Genomic DNA, 19656 nt, shown 5'->3' on the forward strand with positions numbered 1-19656 from the left:
AAAAAAATAAGTCTATCGGATTAAGGTCTGGTGAGCGAGGCGGCCAAGTTAGAGCTCCGCCCCGACCTATCTATCAATGTTCAAATGGCTGATGTAAATACCTTCGTAGACCCAATGTAAAATGGAGTGGAGCGCCATCTTGCATTAACCACATGTTTTGTCTCCACTCTTTCAGCAAAGGTGGTAGTTCCTCTTGGAGAAATTGCAAATACATTTCCCCCTTAAGCGATCCGTTAAAGAAAGATTATCTCCTATAATCCCTGGACATACACTTAAATAAAACCGGCGCTGAAAGTTCATTTTTACCTAGCCTGGTCATCCTGCCCTGCCTTTTCTTTGCTAGATCACAGGACAACGAATAGAAACAACAATCTAGTTTATACGCAATCTTTATTTAAACAAATTATGTTACATCGTGTAAATGAGAAAACGCGCGTTCCTAAGCAACGCCGAAATGAAACGTTAGGTCATCTAGACTAACAAAACAAATCGTCTCTATAGCGATTACAAAATCTGCAACAGAATTAAATAACAAATAACAGGTTACGACTACTACGATATAATAATATATACCCGGTGTTAATAAAAAGTATTGTATTCTCAAAGGCACTCTTCTAGAGGAATAAGTCTTACACGGGAAGGGTGTATGGTTATCGAGTTAAGGAGGAACACGCATCAACCAGGGGACGCCATCTACGCTCTACGAATACATGGAAGAACAAATTTCTTTTCCTGTACACGCGTCTACAGGCGGTCTGAAAAATATTTGGCTTCGGGACGTCCTGTGTGTTTGAGGCCTCTCTATCCTGTTTTACGATTAATACTAACTATAAATTACAACAAAAATATATATGTATACGGGGCGAATTTGGTGTAAATAAACTTCTACGATCGGCTAATGACTAGAACTCGCTTAACTATTTGCCTGCTCACGGGTGGTTCACTTTTTGGAGCGCGTAAAAGCTAATATTTTTTCCGAGAATTTGTTAAAAAGAGAAGAATTTGAGGGCAAAGTCTGCTAAAAAAGAGTGGACCACCCTGTACGGTTACACTACGGGAAAGCTATACGAGGGCAACTTCAAACTGTCTTCGAAAATTTGCAACACATCTTGTTTGTCGTAAGTGTTCTATTTATAATTAATGGGCGGGGCGAATGCTACGATCCCGTCAAGTGTTCTATATATATGGCAATGCTTTCGTTTGTTAGCTCGGTCGTGTTACTCAGTGGCGGCGGTTGCAAATTTTCCATCTCCAAACTCCGTTTGGCAGTTAGTAAACGTTAGGCACTCTGTGTTCGTCGTCCAAAGGCGATTTTGCGAGGCTCGTTGGCGCTAGATTTTTTCGACATAGTTGCCGGGGAACGTGCCGAAGGCGCCGGTCCGCACGCTCGACCCAACGTACCACCCGTCGTCGCATTTTTCTAATACGTAGACGGTGTCGCCCTCTAGCAGCTCGAGTTCGTCGTCGTTCTGTGGGTTGTACTTGTAGAGGGCTCGATATCTGAGAAGAGAGAAAAATATCCTATTGGTGGTGCGGATAAAATCCTAAACAAATATCTCAAATGTCAAGACGTTAGGAAAAGTTGGGTTAGCATTTGAAAACAGGATAGACAAATAACAAGGCGAATAACTCTGAGTTTACGTTCGAAATGCCTAGAATAAACGGTTGTTCGTATGAGTAGCTATGTGTCGTGAATCTTTTCAGTTTCTTCAATAAATGTTAACATCAAAGATGTTGATGGGTCAGTGTGGGTGTTTAATACGAGTCCGTGTTCTAGCCTTATCAAATGAAATCGCGATTTGTGAAATGTCACCGGATTTTTGTCAGCTTTCTGGCTGTTTGTCCAACTTGTGAACTTTAACTTACTACAAAGGCTTCATTTGGGGAAAACGTTTATGAGTTTGAAGAAATATCAGTTCTTCCATATTAGGTTCTATGTCATAAAATATAAATAACAAATATCAAACATTGGAGAAAGTTGGGTTAGCTAACTAAAACTGAACTTAACTAAAATGTCTTTATTCCAAGTGAACTCGTGAATATTGAAGGTGACCTGCTAGTAGTGATGGCATTTTAAGTTATTAATAATGTTAATTTTTCAAAGAAACTTCCAAAGGCTACTACGAACTAGCTAACGTTTCGCCAATCATCGTGTTGGCTTCTTCAGAGCTTGACTGAAACTGGCTCTCTTCTCTCTAATAATTTAAACATTAAAGATAATTAGAGCTCCATCACAAAATACACTTCACCACAAACTTCCAATAGCAATGAAACCCAAAGCAATCCCACACTTCCCACTGTTGTCCTTCCTTATATTCAGAACATCACTGACCACATATCAAAAGTTCTAAAGAAATATAACAGATTTACCACTTCTCCAAAAATCTCAACATCTTCGATCCGTACAAGACAAAATTCCATTTGAGATGCCAGGAAATTACAGCATTCCATGCATATGCGGGAAAGAATACATTGGAGAGACCGGACGAAAAATATCAACTAGGCTCAAAGAAAGTGAAAGAGCCTTAAGATAAATAAACTCATTTAGCTCTCCTTCCCCCAAACAATATATAAGCAGATACAGAGTACCGGATGATTGGCGAAACGTTAGCTAGTTCGACTCAACAAAAACCGACGCAGGAGGAATCCAGAAGTTTTATAAAAAGTATTAATAATGTTCTTTGGAAAGTGAGTAGCCATTGAAAAAATTTCCAAAGAGCCAATTAATTGCATTAATTGTACTATTACTGATTTAACAGTTTATGTCCAGAAACTGGATTTATTTTAACTGACGATGATTTTAATTTTGTAGGCGCAGCAGTTAAAATAGAAAAATTCCGCTTACGCTCTGGCGGACATCAGATAGAGTCAAAGCATTCAAGGTGAGACAGGAATTATTTTTAAAATAATAAAGAATCTATATATACTTAGAGTACATTTGTGTGACATACTTCTTCGGAGCCGTGTAAAGGTGCTGTTTGGAAAGTACTGTACACTTTCAAAAGTACAAAATTATTCCAAATAGGTGTGGGAGGAAAGATAAATAACCGCACCGCACAGTAGCCAAAAGGAAAAGAAAGAAAGTTCAACATTTAATTAGTTATTTATGAAATAATTAAATAGAAGAAAAAAGTTGTATAGGATAGATGGCACCTCAACCATTTAATTTAATGAAACAATCTATTTTATTTGTATAATTTTTTTTGCCACCCTCGTATATATTTCGTATTAACTCATCGACAGTAATTTTTACGTTTACAATTAATTTTAAACGAGGCAAATAAAATTGCGTTTTTGCAGGGTGCATAATATAGAAAAACTTAGCCATTTACTTTTCTTATATTTGGCTATACGAAAAGCCTTTAATGTTTCTAAAAACCTTAATCCGATCTGGATGACTTCGGAGGTTATCTTGAAATGCACGTCGCTTCAGGAATAAAATAAGGTATCCTTCAGACTAACGACCTTGAAAGTGTTTTTGCTATTCTCATTTGATCGGGTTTTGACGTTCGATACGGCAACGCAAAGCCACAATACGATAAAAAGTTTTAAAAAAATGCTGCGCTATTGTAATTACAAAAAAATGGCGGGTTACTAAAAAAAGTTAAGTAGGAGACGGCTCTTATCTACATGAGAAATACTCATTGACTACTTAAACAAAATTGTCCCATTTGACAACTGCTGGAATAGAGTTCTACAGTATTTCAGAATGAGATTTTTGAGACCTGGTTATATGAATGTTCAAACTGAAATATGGATTTAGAGAAGCGAATATTCGAATAAAAAGCTTGTAGTTTTCTACCCTAACATCTCCCCGAGTAGTTAGTTAGCTGCGCTAATTATTTTTCGGGTCTGCTCTCTATCTTAAAAAATGAAAGAGTACCTGACAATATTACCCAAAGTGGGACATCCGGTGCAAAAAAATACCCCAGCGACTTACTCATCGTAAATAACTCACAAGTGTGACATTAATACTTACGCTACGGGTTCAGACTGAGTCTCGATATGAAGAGCCTGACTCATGGCACCTTTGCTTGCCCTGGGCAACGTGGAGTATGTCCCGTTGCCGGTCAATTGGACGGGTTTCGCGTGGTAACTTGCCGACGTTTGTGAGTTCGAGATGTTCGGGGTGTAGAGGTGGCTCCCTGTTCGAAAAAAAAAATTCAAAACCCTCACTTTCATTAATTGATACTATTCTTAATTTCTTACCCATGGATTCCTTGCCTTGCGCGGAACCGTTCAAAAGCAAGGAATGAGCCGCGGGTGCCGCGACTGGTTTAGTGCTCGGCGGTGGAGGATCGCTGGGATCAATCAGAACCTGAAACCAAGAACCGAAATCCTGCAGAGCTTGGGTTAGATGAGAGGCTGCTCGACGTACCTCGACGTACGACACTGGGAATATACCCTTCCGACCGCCGATTTTTCCCTCGTACCAGTTGTCGTCCACTCGTCTGGTGATCGTCACCAGTTCGCCTTTGGCCAGCGACAGTTCCAAGTGGGTTTGAGCGACGAAATTGTATTTGGCTCGCGCTTGACCCTCGTGGGCTTTCCTGGGTGTGCTCTTGGCACCGTCGTACGGGACGATCTGCAAAAAATACTTTAGAAAATGACACCTCGAGGTGGTCTGTTGAGCACAACCTCGACGTAGTTGACCGGGAACAGTCCGACCATGGCGTTGAGTTCTCCTTCGTACCAGTTCTTGTCGACTTGTCTCCGAACGTAGATTAGATCACCTTTGCGGAAAGTGAGCTCCCTAGCAGTTTGGCCGACAAAATTGTAGAGGGCTCTAGCCACTAGTCTAGGTTCCGGAGACCTGGGTCGGACTTTGGGTGCGTTGGTGAGATCGTCAAAGTCGTCGTATCTATTTAACGGAATCGGGGATTTCTGGGAAGGAATGAAGTTGTCCGTATGCCTCCTCGACTTCATATCTTGAAGTTCCTGGAATAAGGAAGAGAGCGAAGGTTACATGAGGCGTGCCGTGAGGTTAATGCGTTGGTCCATTGGATTGCTAAACTATTAATCTACCAAATACAGACCTTATAGTGATACATGCGTTGGAATCGCGAAATATACGAAAGAGAGAGTTTCGTTGCTACGTTGAAATTTTTCTTATAGACGGGTACATAGCAGATAGAAGAATGTATGGTCTGTTCATAGATATAAGAAAGTGACCAATTGCATTTTAATGGGATTATCCAAGGGTGGTCATTAAAATACAATGCAACAAGATTATTACCTAAAGTTTCGGAATTTAAATTCAGGTAAAATTGTGGTCCGTAATAGAAAATAATTGTATACCTACCTGTGTTTAATATTCTTTGGTTTGGTATACTACTTAGTTCAAGTTTATTAGTAATCATTCTTATTTCGTGTGCAATACAGCGTGTGTTGAATCGTGTGCGAATTATGCAAAATATTTGCGAGTCTAGTGCATCTCAGGAGATGCTCCCGCCCAAATGTAGAAAACACTATTCTATTGAGACTAAGGAAGTTATAAACAATGTTTACTTGACTCTCATTGAACGTGGTGCCAGCAGCATCTTTAGAAGAAACGGCCACATTGAGGCAAATTCCAACATCCACTGTATGGAAAATTGTGAATAATCCCATTTCAGCGAAGAAAAAAAGAAGCGATGCTAACATTTTCTCGAGTGGAGATGAAAGTGATCAGTTATACGAGGAACAAAGAGTGGTGTTAAATGTGGCAGAACTACCTTATGGAAGTGTACTCAACACATGGGTTTTAGATTTAAAAAAATTGATAAAAGGTAAGTTTTAATGGAATCTTTTAGAATTCGGAAATGGCGACTGGAACATCTAGAAAAAATTAGGATTTACAGAGAACAACAAAGGCCAATTATTTACTTGGATGAAACCTTGTTCGACACTTATGATACCCCGCAAAAGGGTTGGGTTGACTCAACTGATAAATGTAAAACAAACGCGCCATCAAAAGAGGTGCATGCTGGATCTAAAGATGGTTGGATTCCAAATGGACTTTCTCTGTCGGCGAAAAGTATTAAAGAATCTTCTCTGGATTACCATGATTACCACCGCTGATTTATTTGAAAGTTGGTTCAAAAACAAACTAGTTCCAAACATTCCTCCTAATAGCGTTATTGTAATGGACAAGTTATTACAGTAGACAGTTGACTAAAACCCCTTCTTCATGTGACACAAAAGCAACAATCCAAAACTAAATGTATAATAACGACATTTATTTTCACGAAGATTATGCCAAAAAGCAATTAATTGAGGTTCTACAAAGCTTGAATATGTTTGGCACCAACTGAAATCTGCCATTTGTCGAGACAATGTTTTTCTCCGTGTTAACTTCAATGTCCTCAAACTTATAGAAACCGAAGTTTTTAACATCCCTCCACAGAGTTGGGCAAATTCTGTTAAACATATAGAAAAAGCAGAACAATTGTATATCCATATTGCAAATAATATAGAACAAATAATAATTAGAACAGGGGATGATAGCGATAGTGATACTGATATATTATGTGAATAATTTTAAGTAATTTAAATAGGTAATAAAAATAATTTGTAATTTTATTCCTAGATTTAAACATAATTACATACATAAATAAATAAATATTGTTTAGTATCTTTCGTAACGAAACCCCAAATAATTAAATTATAAGCAAAGTACGGTGCCCGGGTCTTTCCTTAATTCGTATCAGTTAGTCACTTTCTTATATCTATAAACAGACTTTACCCGGCAATTCCTTTTATTCTGGACGTCCATTTCGAATTTTTAAACTTTAAAAACTTTAAGACTGAGTTTCACTTGATTAATTGACACTAAAAGGTGAAAACTTGTTATAGTTCACTCAAAGGGAAGAGGTAACTGAGGTCTGTAGGCAATATCGCTTTGGAATTTCGCCACCTCATTCCTCTGTCTTTCATGGTTTCTGACAAGGTAATGCACGCAGTACCAAGTGTATTAGTTTCATGGTATCTCAAGATTGATGCTACACTAAAGCTCTAAAATTGTAAAGTTTTAGATCTCATTATCTTGAAAGTTGTGTTGTGCTTCTTCTTCAATAAATGTGAATGTTATCTAGGTCTCCATAGTGTCAGTATTCTGATGGTAAAACATTTGTCTATTAGAAAATTTGATGGAGTGATGCTACTCTGAGTTTTCAAGACATATTGTGATAGTAGTTTCTGTTGGCACATCCAGTTGCTGTCAGTACTGAGACAGCTTATCTTATTACATGAAAGTACCAGCAGTTGATTAACTAAGACAGGAATATCGAAGCAAGTATATCGTAGACAATTTTTTACTGAAAAATTCTGATAGTTTTGAGCTCAAGACTGCAAATATTGCAAACTTGGTAGTTTGTATATATTACATAAACAAATTAGGAAGTTGTAGGTCTCTTCTGGATTTCTCTGTCTGAAACTGGTTTCAGACAGTTTTATGTTTGGAGAAATAGAGTCAACATCTACAAGTACCTACAAGATTCACAGCCTACGGAAGTTTTTGAAAAATTAAGTTAAGAAGTTATTTGAATGAATACGGGAGTAAGTCAGTAAATGCCAATATCGACAATGTTAGCTGCGCATATTTCATGGTATTTAAGATGTTAATATTGCCATTATGGCGCGGAAGGAAATTTTTATAATAGAAGCGGAAAACTCCAAACAATTAGTGGCAAAAAGACACTAAAATTCTGCCGCAATTTGTTTAAGAATGAATGTTTATTAAAAATTAAGAACTCAAAGCACATAATACAATTAAACTTAGAAATTACAAGTTAAAATGGCAAATAAAATTCAGACAATCTTAATTTCAGTGAGAAAAATTTGTGAAATTTTGTGCTACCGATGTATTGGGTAAATTTGTGGTTAAGAAAAATCCGGGACAATGTAATAAATATATACCCGTGTCTCGATTTATCGTCAATGTCTTGTTTAACCTTGCATTGTGGTTGGTAACGTAAACAAACAAACAAGAAATAATTATTTAAAGATTAAGCAATATATTGATTGCGCAACGCAGTACCTTGAGAGTTGGATGAAGCTGCGGATCAGGTGTGTTAGGCCAGATTGGGAGATGATGCTTAATGACTGTAAACATTTTAATGGAATTTATAAGCCGTAGATAGTCTCTATTTTTGCTATTATTAACTGTGGATATCAATACTGTTGTTTTCGGTCAGTGTTTGATTTGGCCAAACGAAAAAGCCAAGAAACAAGTGAAATTCATTGCTGAAGAAAGAAATTGTATAATAAATGCTTTATTTCCTAAGTCTTATTTCACAAGAATACTTCAAATAAAAACCGTTGCTAAAAATAAAATAACCACCTTCTTAATTGCGCAAAAAAAAACATCAACCTTAAGGAAAAACACACGCGTCAGCCTAAGCATATTAGAATTGTAAGCAAATGGCCAGCCAAAACACCACACCGATCCGAACCCCTTCGACCAAATCCCAACTTACTTCTTCGCTAACCTGTAGATACTTTCGTTTTCTCTCTTCCTCGTAGATCTTCTTCATGGCCTCCGCCTGCCTGTAGGCCAGCTCGTCCTCCGATACATATTCCTTGATCTCCTGACGTACTGGTGTCTTGTAGTGTATCGTCACTTGATTTTCGACGTATTTCCTTGGCGATTCTGCGAAATAAACGACATCCATTGTATAACGATGTGGCTCAAAGAGTTTTTTTTATTTATTTAAGCGTTTATCTCCAAAAATGACCAAAATAATAAAAAAGTATAATACTGCTGCGCTAGATTTTTACAAGTTTTGTTTTAATTACGTATAACTATAAAGGTTCGATATCGAGAAAAGATGAGACTGATTCACTCTGTTTATTTGTTTTCAAACACTTAATTAAGCATATTCTGGTAAACCACATAAAAATAGTAATCGAAGAAACAACCAAAACCGTGATTGCTAAGCTCTTTAAGATTCTTTGCAGACCGGTAGAATCGGGCTTTCCCCAGCTTCCACCATTTTTAATAAGATACAAGTTGTAACGGTCGTTCAGATTAGAACCAATTGATTTCTGAAAGCGTCAATTAACTCAGCTACTTAAAAAATTATATACCACTGAAACCAGGATCGAAACAACGACCATGGTATGGCAGGAATTCCACTAGAAGGTTTAAAAGGAATTACGGCGGTTTACCTTTCCCAACGCACTAACACTGTTCACTTTCCGTGAAAAATGAAGACAGAATTTTTAAAAATAAATAATCTAAAATAATTATTATCTTTTCAAATACTCATTTTATCCCTGCCCAAGCCGCTGGTAGTGTAAGCACCCCTTTTTAATGCAGCCGTCAGGCCAAAACGAGTTTTCGTTGTGCCCTCTTATATATACATACATACTTTGGCTATCAACTTTTTGGGCACTTAACACCGCGCTGATCATCACTTAAAACGTCTAGGCAAACGTCCGTCCTTATTAAATTTCTCTGGGTACTGTTAACATGCCATGCACTTCGCAGAATGCGCGCTGTTTCAGCTTTCTTCGCCACTAACTGCCAGAAGAAAGTGACCATAATATAAATGAAGACATTGAAAAAAATTAGTGGTAACTTGGACGTGTTGAAATCCTGCAGATAATAATTGCACGGCAGCGTGCTTGCTGGGGAGCTGCGTTGTTCTTAATTGCATTTTTCTTTAGAGTCGTTCGGGGTCGTGTTAATGAGTTTTTATAAAATTTAATTAGTTAATGTATAGAGTTTCTCGAAACTATTCGAATTTTACTGAGAATGGAAAAAGGTGGGAAATTTAAATTTGAATTGCGGAGGCTATTCTAAATATTTGGAATTTTATTTTTTTAAGTGTATAATATAACATTTTTAGATTATATGAACAATTCTGGGAGTTTCTGTGTGATATATATTTGTGCTATACAGCTCTTGATATATGCAACAATTTCAGCTAAAAATATGAAGATTTGATTAAGCGTATACATGGATTTTAAAAAATTACTTCAATTCCATTTCATTAAAACAATGAAGTGCATAGTTCTGGTATTTTAAAAGTGGAGATCAGTAACTCTTTGCATGTCTTTTTCTATTTTTCGCGTACATTTAATAGCCCACCGAGTTTGGAGCACTATGTGGAGTCCTGAAACAATGTTTGTTTTATTTATTTGTAAGATGTTTTTTCATCTAGTCTCATTTTTAGGTAGAATTTTTGTGATTTATTGGTGGTGTCAAAATGTAATTTTGCATTATAAGATAAGATAAGATACATATATAATATATACATACATATATAACTTGGTAAACTATGTACATAATACAAGTAATTAATAAATAACCTAGTTGTTAAAGAAAAGAAAGAATTCTGTTTTTTGTTGTGTTGTGTTTATGTGTATTTACTTTGGTTGCTTAATTCACCTTTAAATAAAAAATATTTAAAATATAAATTATTACTCAGTTTTAACCTGTCTATCCACACAAAAATTGTTTATAGTTGAATGATATCAGAATATTTCTTTACATTACTTTAAAATAACGTATAAGTATATATTTTGTATTAATTATACTACAAGTTTTGTGGATAAATTCAAGCAGTTTTGGGTTTTAAGCATCTGTTAAGAGTGTTTAAAGCCAATAACTATTCATTTAGAATATAGCTATGGATATATCTGATATATTTGTCTGCAGAATTTACAAAAATAGAAATGTCACCTGATACAGATATGGAGTAGTTAGTCATATCGATAATTCAATTGTATTATGTTATATACTGCAGGAATTGTTTATTTGACTTCGAAAAAGTATGTTCAGTGTTTTGGCGTTTTAATTGTAATTAATCTAGCAATTAAGGCGTTAAAAGCTAAGAAGCTAAAAAATAGTATATAAAATTAATATTTACATCATTTCTGCACAATACACTTAGCATTTTTTGGATATTAATTATTATTCGAAATTCAGAATTAACATTGATTAAACATTGCTTTATGTCCATATCTCAACAATTGAGCTTCGAAGGAATTGTACCCACAAAAAATTTCTACAGAATTTTAATGTGCGCAATTTCGATTCTGTGTGCTTTCGAAAAACGGTTGATATAAATATGCAGATGTTGTTTTTTGTCAATAAAATTTGGCCAAGCGTTGACAATTTTGGCTATTGGGAACTTCACTCAGTAATATGCGGGGTGATTCAAGTTTTACGGCACAAACTGAAATGGGTGTTGGATCTGGTCACTTTAGCTAAAAAAGCTGATATAAAATCTACATGGTAGAGGTTTCTTTAACCTCACAAACTTTTTACTAGTATGCGCCTGACAGCTTCCAGTTACCAAATTGAGTGATTTGTTCAATTTAGAAATTTTTCTTGCTATTCAATTTTTTTCAACCAATGAACCGTTGTCGAGATTAATAAGAATATCCGTTCAAAAATAACTTCATTTTGCCTGTTTGCCTTACTCAAACTTTAGTTTCCTCTTTCGCTACTAATTTTATTTATATAAACTTTTTTACTTAAAATGATGAGATCCATCATCCGTTTCAGTTTGTGCCTTAAAACCCGGAATCACGCAGTATTTTGAAAACGCACACACGTAAGAAACACTAAAATGATCGGCGGAAACGAAGAGAAAATGTCCGGGCTAATGGAATCAAAATAGTGAAACTGTCCGGTTTCAAATTAACGATTATTATACAAACACACGCACCTGTCGCCGTGAGACAGTTGGACGTAGTAAAATGGTATACAAAGTATGTCACGGCCCGCCGCGGAATGGTGGAAGTGGTCGTGAATGGAATTAGACGATTATACACGATTATCTATTTGTACAGGGACTGATCGGTATATAAGCAAGCGTTATTTGACCCACGGCTTGTGATTCCTATTTACAAGCCAAACCATATCACAAATGAATAGTAATAGTGACAACAAAGATACAAAAAGAACAAATAAGTCGAAAATTGCTTCTTTTTTCGCCCTTTCTCCCTCTTTGTCGTCATTCAAATATTTTCGCTCGCTTTCTTCTGATTCTCTCTTTTTCTTCTGTTTTTCTGTTTTACTTCAATCGCCCATGTGTGAGCTGCATATTACTGTTGTAATTTATGAAACAAAACTTATCAATTATTACAACAATTATTTAATATTTAATACACCCGCAAATTGGGAAACTCGAGATATAAATATATGTGAGAAACAAAGTTCTAGTGGATTATGAAAATAAGTGAAACAAAAGCAATCTAGCGAATTACCTAGCTAATTAAATTGATCTGAGGGATCACTATATACAGCATCTCAATATAAATAATGGTGCATGGAAAAATGGAAATAAGTAAATTTATATGCAAATAACATAGGTATATCGGAAACATGGAGTAATATTACTGTATTATTGTACTAGCACTCAGTTCTCCGTTGTCCAACATACTAGAGGGGAACTTAAAGTTCAAATATATATAAAAAAATTATACCATGTGAAATCTCACTTAAAAAAACGAATACAAAGGTTTTACGGAAACAAGGAAAACGAAAAGGACGGGCGATCAAGTGATCAGCAGTATCAGGAGTCAGAGTTCTCCCAAACAAACAACCGAAGTCTTAAAAAAACCAGCCTATCACAATTCCTTATTAAGAAGCTTGCTACTACAAATTCTAAAGAGGGTAAATAATGTGCTGACTCAAAACGAACATGTGTTTCATGCGGTTGGTCGCTGCAGATGTCACTCCAGTCATAACCAATTCTGATCAGTAAATTTGGCTACATTGGAAAGAATTCAAATAAAGAAAAGTATACTGAAATGTTTTATGGCTCATTGAATTAAATACTGGGTAAAATGTTGATTGGTTTGCAGGGTATTAATATAATATACTGCTCAAAAAAATTAATGCTACATATTTCACCATTTCGTTTTACACTTTTATAAATCTCGCCTTCTCTTTCTTTTAGTTTCTATGGTTTCTTCTCTTGGAAAATCGACACTTTTTCTGTCATTTTAATCAATACGTCCCTCTTTGTCTTCATTTCCATACTTATACCGGACAATCAACTTTCTTTCTCTTCATTCTCAATTTCCAGTTGCTTCATCTGCTCAGTTGCCGATTTAAAATTAAATCCAAATATTGAACAATTGTCAAAATACTTTTTTTTGTTAAATTTTGTTTTATTGCCACATGAAACGTTTGAAAAATATCGGAATGTATCGCTGAAAACACCGACACCAAAAATCAAACCAAGACATAAAAGAAGTTCTAAGAATGTTATGACGAAAATGTGTTACCAATAGATTTTGTAACCCCTAAAGCCGGTTTTACACCCACAATTTTTCATATATGAATAAAAGTGATTGGGGAACCGGGGGAGAATGTTTCATAATGCAGCAGGATGCAATTCTTATGCAATTTAGGTCTATCGAATTATTTAGAAGTGCATAAATTGCCCGCGGTGAGTTAGGAAATGCAAATTTAAATAATCAATGTAACCTGATATTTGTAATTTTAAGTATTCTTTTAATGATTTTTAATTTATCGACCAGACAATTGTATGGATTCGTTTATTGGCGTATAAAAATCATGGGCTTGTGAATGCTTTTAAAAGTTTCATCCCATCAACCCAAATTATTCAAAATTGTGTTGCCGTTTTTTCATGTGTGGAGCATACATTGTAATTTCTAAATTTTCCACTAGCCATCTTTATGCAATTGTCATCATAGGCTTTCTTCAACAGTGTTAATAATAAAAGTACACATCATTTAATAGGAGTGGATGTTATATCGAATGGAGCTTTCTCAAGGTAAAAATAAAGAAAATTGGCTCCCGAAATCGTATATTATGCAACAAGTATAATGTATACTATATATAAAAAAGTAAAATTAAAATGTATGGTATTAAGTATAGGGTGGGCCGTTTATCTTATTACACTACCTTATCTCAGAAACTATAGGGCATGGAGCCAAAAGTTATATACAAAAATTAATTGGGAGATTACAAATCTTCAATTTATTTGAATGTTTTAAATGGTGTTTCATTTTTCGTGAGCAAGTATCAAATTTCTTATTTTAAATGAAATATTACTTTATTTTTAAATTCTATACAAAATTCTAGATATATTTTAATTTTAATATGCTGGTGCCATATAAGTTCAGTTAGTGTAAGGTGGCGTTTAAACAAAACAAGCGCTAGGACGCTGCCTCCTTCATCCTAATTCAAATTCAAATATTTTTTGACACATTACTAATTTATTTAATTATCGTTTATAAATTTAATTTATTCGCTGGCTTGGGTATCATGTTTACCACAGAGAAATTCTATGATATGTTACATATGTTACATATCGAACAATAACAATCGGACTCTGGTTTTTAGAGATTGTACAACAAAATTTCCATTAAGAAGGTGTTCAGAAAAAAAGATCTTCGACACGATTTACCAACACTTTAGATTAGGAACCTTGAACAAAGAAAAAAATAGGCGTTTTCATAGTTTCAACTTAATATTTTGTTGCATTTTGCAGATACTCCTGAACCCGAAATGCGTCTTTAGATCCAGATGTCAAAGGAACGACGATTTGAACGTGCCTTCAAATAAATTACTGGAAGTCCTATAAATTCTGTTCAGTTCAGAAATTAGAGCAACGGGATTACAACATCAGGTTTGATTTTTGCAAAAATCTTGTGGAAAGACACTTTTCAAAAAAATATATTTGCTAATATTATTTGGATAGATGAGTCCATATTTATAACCTCAAAGTATGGTGCGCCATTTGGAGGTTCAGAATAATGGGTCTAATATTTTTTGATGAGAACTTAAATTCCCAACGCTACTTAGAGCTTTTAAATATTATCCATCCCTTTGTTGAAAATGAAGTGCCTGAAAGGGTACGACGAAATTTGATTTGGCAGCAGGATGGCGCTCCTTATCACAGAAGTCAAGAAATTTGCACCTATTTAAATGCAAATAGAGAATGGATTGGGGAGAATGGTAGTTACGCCTGGCCTCCAAGGAGCCCCGACATAACTCCATTAGATGTTTTCTATGGGGTACATTAAAAGCTTTAGTTTATAAACACAAACCGTCAACTGCCGAAGAATTGAAACGACGGATAAGAGAAGGTTTCGGATATTTAAATGGGACTGAATCTGTTAGAAATGCCATTATGTATTTAGAAACCCGTTATACCACTTGTGTTGCTCAAAGTAGATGACATATTGAACAACTGTTACAATAATTATTATCCTTTTTAAGCTATTAATTTTTTATTGATTGTTCCTTAATAAAATATTCACCAACGTTATCTCGTATCCTTAGCCTTATTGTGTATAAATAATGCATACATACATTTACATAATCTTTCATCATACGCGCATCGGCAAGATTATGGTCGACTATGACATGGAAAATCATAACACTTGTTTTGTTCAAACGTCGTCATAGCCACCTAACACTAACTGAACTTATATGGCAACAGCATATTATTTGTGATTGACAAATGTTTAAAAGAAAATATTTCAAAAGGTAAAAATATTAGGCACATACAACTTTACATAAAATTGCCTTAATTTTTAATGTTAAATGACAAGATTCTAAAAATGGATAGTTTCCATTTAAAAAAAAAAATTTCGCAATTTTTTTAATTTGATTTTTAGTTTTATATTTCGCGTACCATGTATTAATATGAATCGAAATTTGTTATGAAATCCGTTATTCGATTCTTTTGTCTACAACAAAACTTACTCAAGTGAAACAATAAATGGCAAAAATTCGCAGATATTTTAAGTCAAAACGGTCAAAACGGTTAGACTTAGGTATAGGACATTATACACAAAATATGTCTGGAATTTTGTATAGGTGTTCCATTTAAAATAAGAAAGTTGATACTTTCCCAAGGAAAATATACAACATTCAAATAAATTGAAGAATTGTAAAACCCCAATTAACTTTTGGATATAACTTTTGGCTCCATCCCTTATAGTTTCTGAGATAAGGTAGTGTCCGAAGATAAACGGCCCACCCTGTACATTTATTTTAATATAACTTTTTCAATGACTGAACGTCTTTTATTTCAGCCACGTACATATGTCTTCATTGATAATGTCACATTTCAGATGTAGATGTAGACGAATTAATGCCTTGTTTTTTTCTAGCTTATATGACCCCTTTTTGGAAGATTCTTTAAAAAAGTTTAGAAGATAGACATACAGAGTATGTGAGTTTCTTTTAAATCTCCGTAATGAGTTGGTATTATCGGAAAATGTAGTTTGTACGAAAATTCTGTATGCAATGCAATTGGTAAACATTATATTGGTTATTTTATAAGCTTACCACAGTATTTATTTACTCATTGATCTCTTATGATTACAATATTCAATACTTTACTAGTTAAATAAACTATTCTGCAAAATTTAACAAACAAAATTGTTTCCACTATGCACAAATACACCATTTTATATGCTCTATGTGGCTATGAAATTAAGTTAATTATTCAATGTGACCCCGCATGTTTTTCTAATTAATGTCTTGCTTTTTCATGGTTATTGATTTGCAGAATCGTTTTGCAATGTTTTACTCCAAGTTATTGTGGAGTAAAAGTACATTTTGACGATTCTTTATTCTAAAACTTTAAAATCTTCATCAAATAACACTTGGAGTCCCGAACTGTTTTCGGCAAATCCTTTATCAATAACTTAAAGAAATGGGTCCAAGATTTGATCCTTGCGGAACTCCAGAACTTGTCCCACTCAGCGCATTTCTATTTTTTGAAAAAATTAATAATTAATAAAAACAAAAGAAAAACTGTTTTTGTAGCTCAACTTCACAGATGGTATGTTCTTCATTCCACAAAATTAGACATATTACAATGGCTGGAAAGCTCCTATATATGTATATATGTATTATGTAAGTTAAAATTTAAATTCAATAGGTTTTCAAATAATCATGAATCTCCAATACCCGAACTTTCCGAGTTTTGATAGAACGAAGGCATTTTTCGACATTGGTTTGTAACCAAAACTAATCCAGTTACGGAGATAAATTGGTTAAGGCTTTCGCGGTCCGTTGATAAGCTATTATCTTGATTCGGGTTTAAAGGCCGTCGTCGATTGGAATTACTTCCTAACGTTTCGCTAGCACGAGTGGCGAGCTTCTTCAGAGGTCCTTCTATCTCCGATGTTGGACGTAGACTGACGATTTCTCCTGCGCAGGTTGCATTTATGGTGATTGGTGGTGGGCGGGGCTTGTTCCGCTTCGGTTGGTCTCGGGATATCGATCGGTACTGCTCGGGCGTTCCTAAGGATCGGGTTCCAGATTTGGTTGAGTCAAAGGGTCTCCTCCTTTCGGTTGAAATTGTGTGGGTGTTTTTGTATCTCAATGGTTTCCCTGACTAGTCTGTTGGAGATGGAAGGACCTCTGAAGAAGCTCGCCACTCGTGCCTTTAAACCCGAATCAAGATAATAGCTTAGTTACGGAGATTTTGGTGGATTTCTTTTCAAATCGTGAATTGTACGTATTACCGGGGTAAGATTTACTGAGAGGGGGGGAGGTAGTTTGAAGTTAAAAGAAATATTGTTTTATTTTAAATATTTAACTGCAGCAATATTTACGCGAGAAAAATACAACGACAATTTAACGCTACTCACATGGGTTTTTTCGCATCTCAAGCAGTCCGAAACACTTTCCGCGATTAAAAGATGGACACTCTGTTGTTACGCGAGAGCCGAATGACTAGTATTAGCTATATGTGGCGTTTGTACGGAGTTCGGCACGTAAAAATACAGTTAAAACTACTGCAAGTGACACGACTGTTGTGCACGACGACCAAGAGAAACATTAAAACTGCGGGAATATAACATTGGATTTCAATTGCGATTCGTTTAAAAGTAATTTTACGATTTAAGTGGGACAACTGCTAGGCGCACATACCGGCAGTAATTAGTGTCATTAAAATGTACTCCATTTGGAATAGATGAGGCGAATTTAGAAATTCCGTTGGTAGAACAATTCGTTTAAGTATATTTGATCGCAAAAGTAATTCTTGATTTAGTTGGATTCATTCTGTGAGATTCCTACGATATACAGGGTTGACTGAAGCATTTTTGTCTCGCATTTCTCACAATATGAAACTGCCATCAGAAGCTCTTTGAAAATCGGAAAATGTGAAAATTTACGCTTGATATAACCTATCTACATAATTCCAGCTACGACGATGAGCCTCTCAATCCTTGTTGTTTAAGACGTCTTCCTCTTTTTTTGTATACCGTGTGTTTCAAATTAGACTCTCACCACTAGAATCTCTGGAACGGTGACCTAAATTAGGGCAAAGTTCAATAATGTTCCTTTTTGAAATTGATATTATTTTTGTTACCTCCGGAAATATGGAGGAAAATCTGAAACTTCTGTTTTTATTTTTTTATGTGTTTATTTTAAAAGTTAGCAAAAATCTGTAAATACATTCCCATTGGAACTTTTTAGGCTTTACCTTATGACCAGGCCAAAAATCCCTTACGACGTTTCGTTTTTCTCAAAGTACTTTTACAAATTGTCGTCAATTTTTTGACGGCACTCTGAATCAATTTTTGACGTCAACGCTTAAAGACCATTTGGATGATTTACCTATGATTCACTCCAATAGCAAGTGATTTCAGTAAGATGGCGTCTCGTCTAACAACACAATACAGGTATCTTATCATCTTTTTATCATATTTTTGGTAGGTACCAAATATGAAACAGCTCCAAAACATTAGAGAGTTTGGGAGATGCAGAGAAGAGTAGAACTGTGTTCTTTACATATAGCCATGTTTATCGTCAACTTTTATAAAATATCCTGAAGTTTCTCATTAATTGTAATAATTTAAACAATGTTCGATGAGGTTGTCGTCTTTCAGAATACATGTTCAAATATACTTTCGATGTCTTGACACTGTTTCTATCATTTTACAATAAAGTTTTTCTTCATTAGTAAAATCCATTTTTAACGACAATGACGACAATGTCATAGTTGTAATACACCAATAAAAAGGTAATAACAATGGCTGTTCAAGAATGCAAAAATCCAATATGGCGGTCAAAAAAAAAGTTGATTATGGTTTGAGAAAATCGAAACTTCGTAAGGGATTTTCCAAGTGCCAATGTATTTACAGATTTTTGCAAAGGTTTTAAAATAAAGAAATAAAAAGATAAAAACGAAAACCAGAAGTTTTAGATTTTCCGCCACATTTCCGGAAGTGACAAGATTAACTTCAATTTCAAAACGGAACATTATTGAACTCACCGATGCTCAACTTTTCCGAAATTTAAATAATTTTATTGTTCCTTCTAGTAGCCAACCCCAGCTAGCAACTACGCTAACTGTACGATAATTAAAAGTAAAATTGTGGAAAAAAAGCAAACAAATCTGTTAAATGTAAAATGCACTGCTGTTCACTTGAAGATTATATATAATATAAACATAATTTTTGACAAATATTTTGACCACACTTTAAGAAATTTAAATTTCGTATTGCAATTAGTTTTATGATATGTTGATTCAAATGTCATGTGGTAAACATTTGCAAAATAATTCAGTGACTGGTTACTTTAGAAAAACCGCTGAAATCGAATTTTTACTCAATTGAATATTTTTTCAAAATGCGTAAAAATTTTATTCTGGGCTATTTTGGGTTCCGAAAAAAAAACCTCAAAAACCATCTAATCCGAACAGAAAAGGCGGGAGGATCAGG

At 34.9% G+C, this 19656-nt stretch overlaps 1 protein-coding gene across 9 annotated transcripts in view; it reads right to left on the reverse strand.

Annotated features, from left to right (window-relative positions):
• Positions 1 to 373: 373 nt before the first annotated feature.
• The window catches only part of LOC132701744 (uncharacterized), a 190533-nt gene continuing 171250 nt past the window's right edge, over positions 374 to 19656 (reverse strand). For 5 of the 9 annotated variants that reach the window (XM_060669900.1, XM_060669907.1, XM_060669901.1 and 2 more), the window contains 6 exons: positions 8457 to 8629; positions 4639 to 4938; positions 4379 to 4585; positions 4210 to 4318; positions 3980 to 4145; positions 374 to 1500 (listed from right to left, as the gene is read on the reverse strand). In XM_060669900.1, the coding sequence (XP_060525883.1) occupies positions 1332 to 1500; positions 3980 to 4145; positions 4210 to 4318; positions 4379 to 4585; positions 4639 to 4938; positions 8457 to 8629 (1124 nt within the window). In that variant the 3' untranslated portion in view covers positions 374 to 1331. Of the gene's footprint in view, positions 1501 to 3979; positions 4146 to 4209; positions 4319 to 4378; positions 4586 to 4638; positions 4939 to 8456; positions 8630 to 19656 lie in introns of those variants that run through there. The other 4 variants (XM_060669905.1, XM_060669904.1, XM_060669902.1 and 1 more) reach the window with 3 other exon arrangements.

This window comes from Cylas formicarius, unplaced genomic scaffold, assembly GCF_029955315.1.
Source record: "Cylas formicarius isolate icCylForm1 unplaced genomic scaffold, icCylForm1.1 PGA_scaffold_5__7_contigs__length_24384050, whole genome shotgun sequence".
In the NCBI taxonomy this organism is placed as follows: domain Eukaryota; kingdom Metazoa; phylum Arthropoda; class Insecta; order Coleoptera; family Brentidae; genus Cylas; species Cylas formicarius.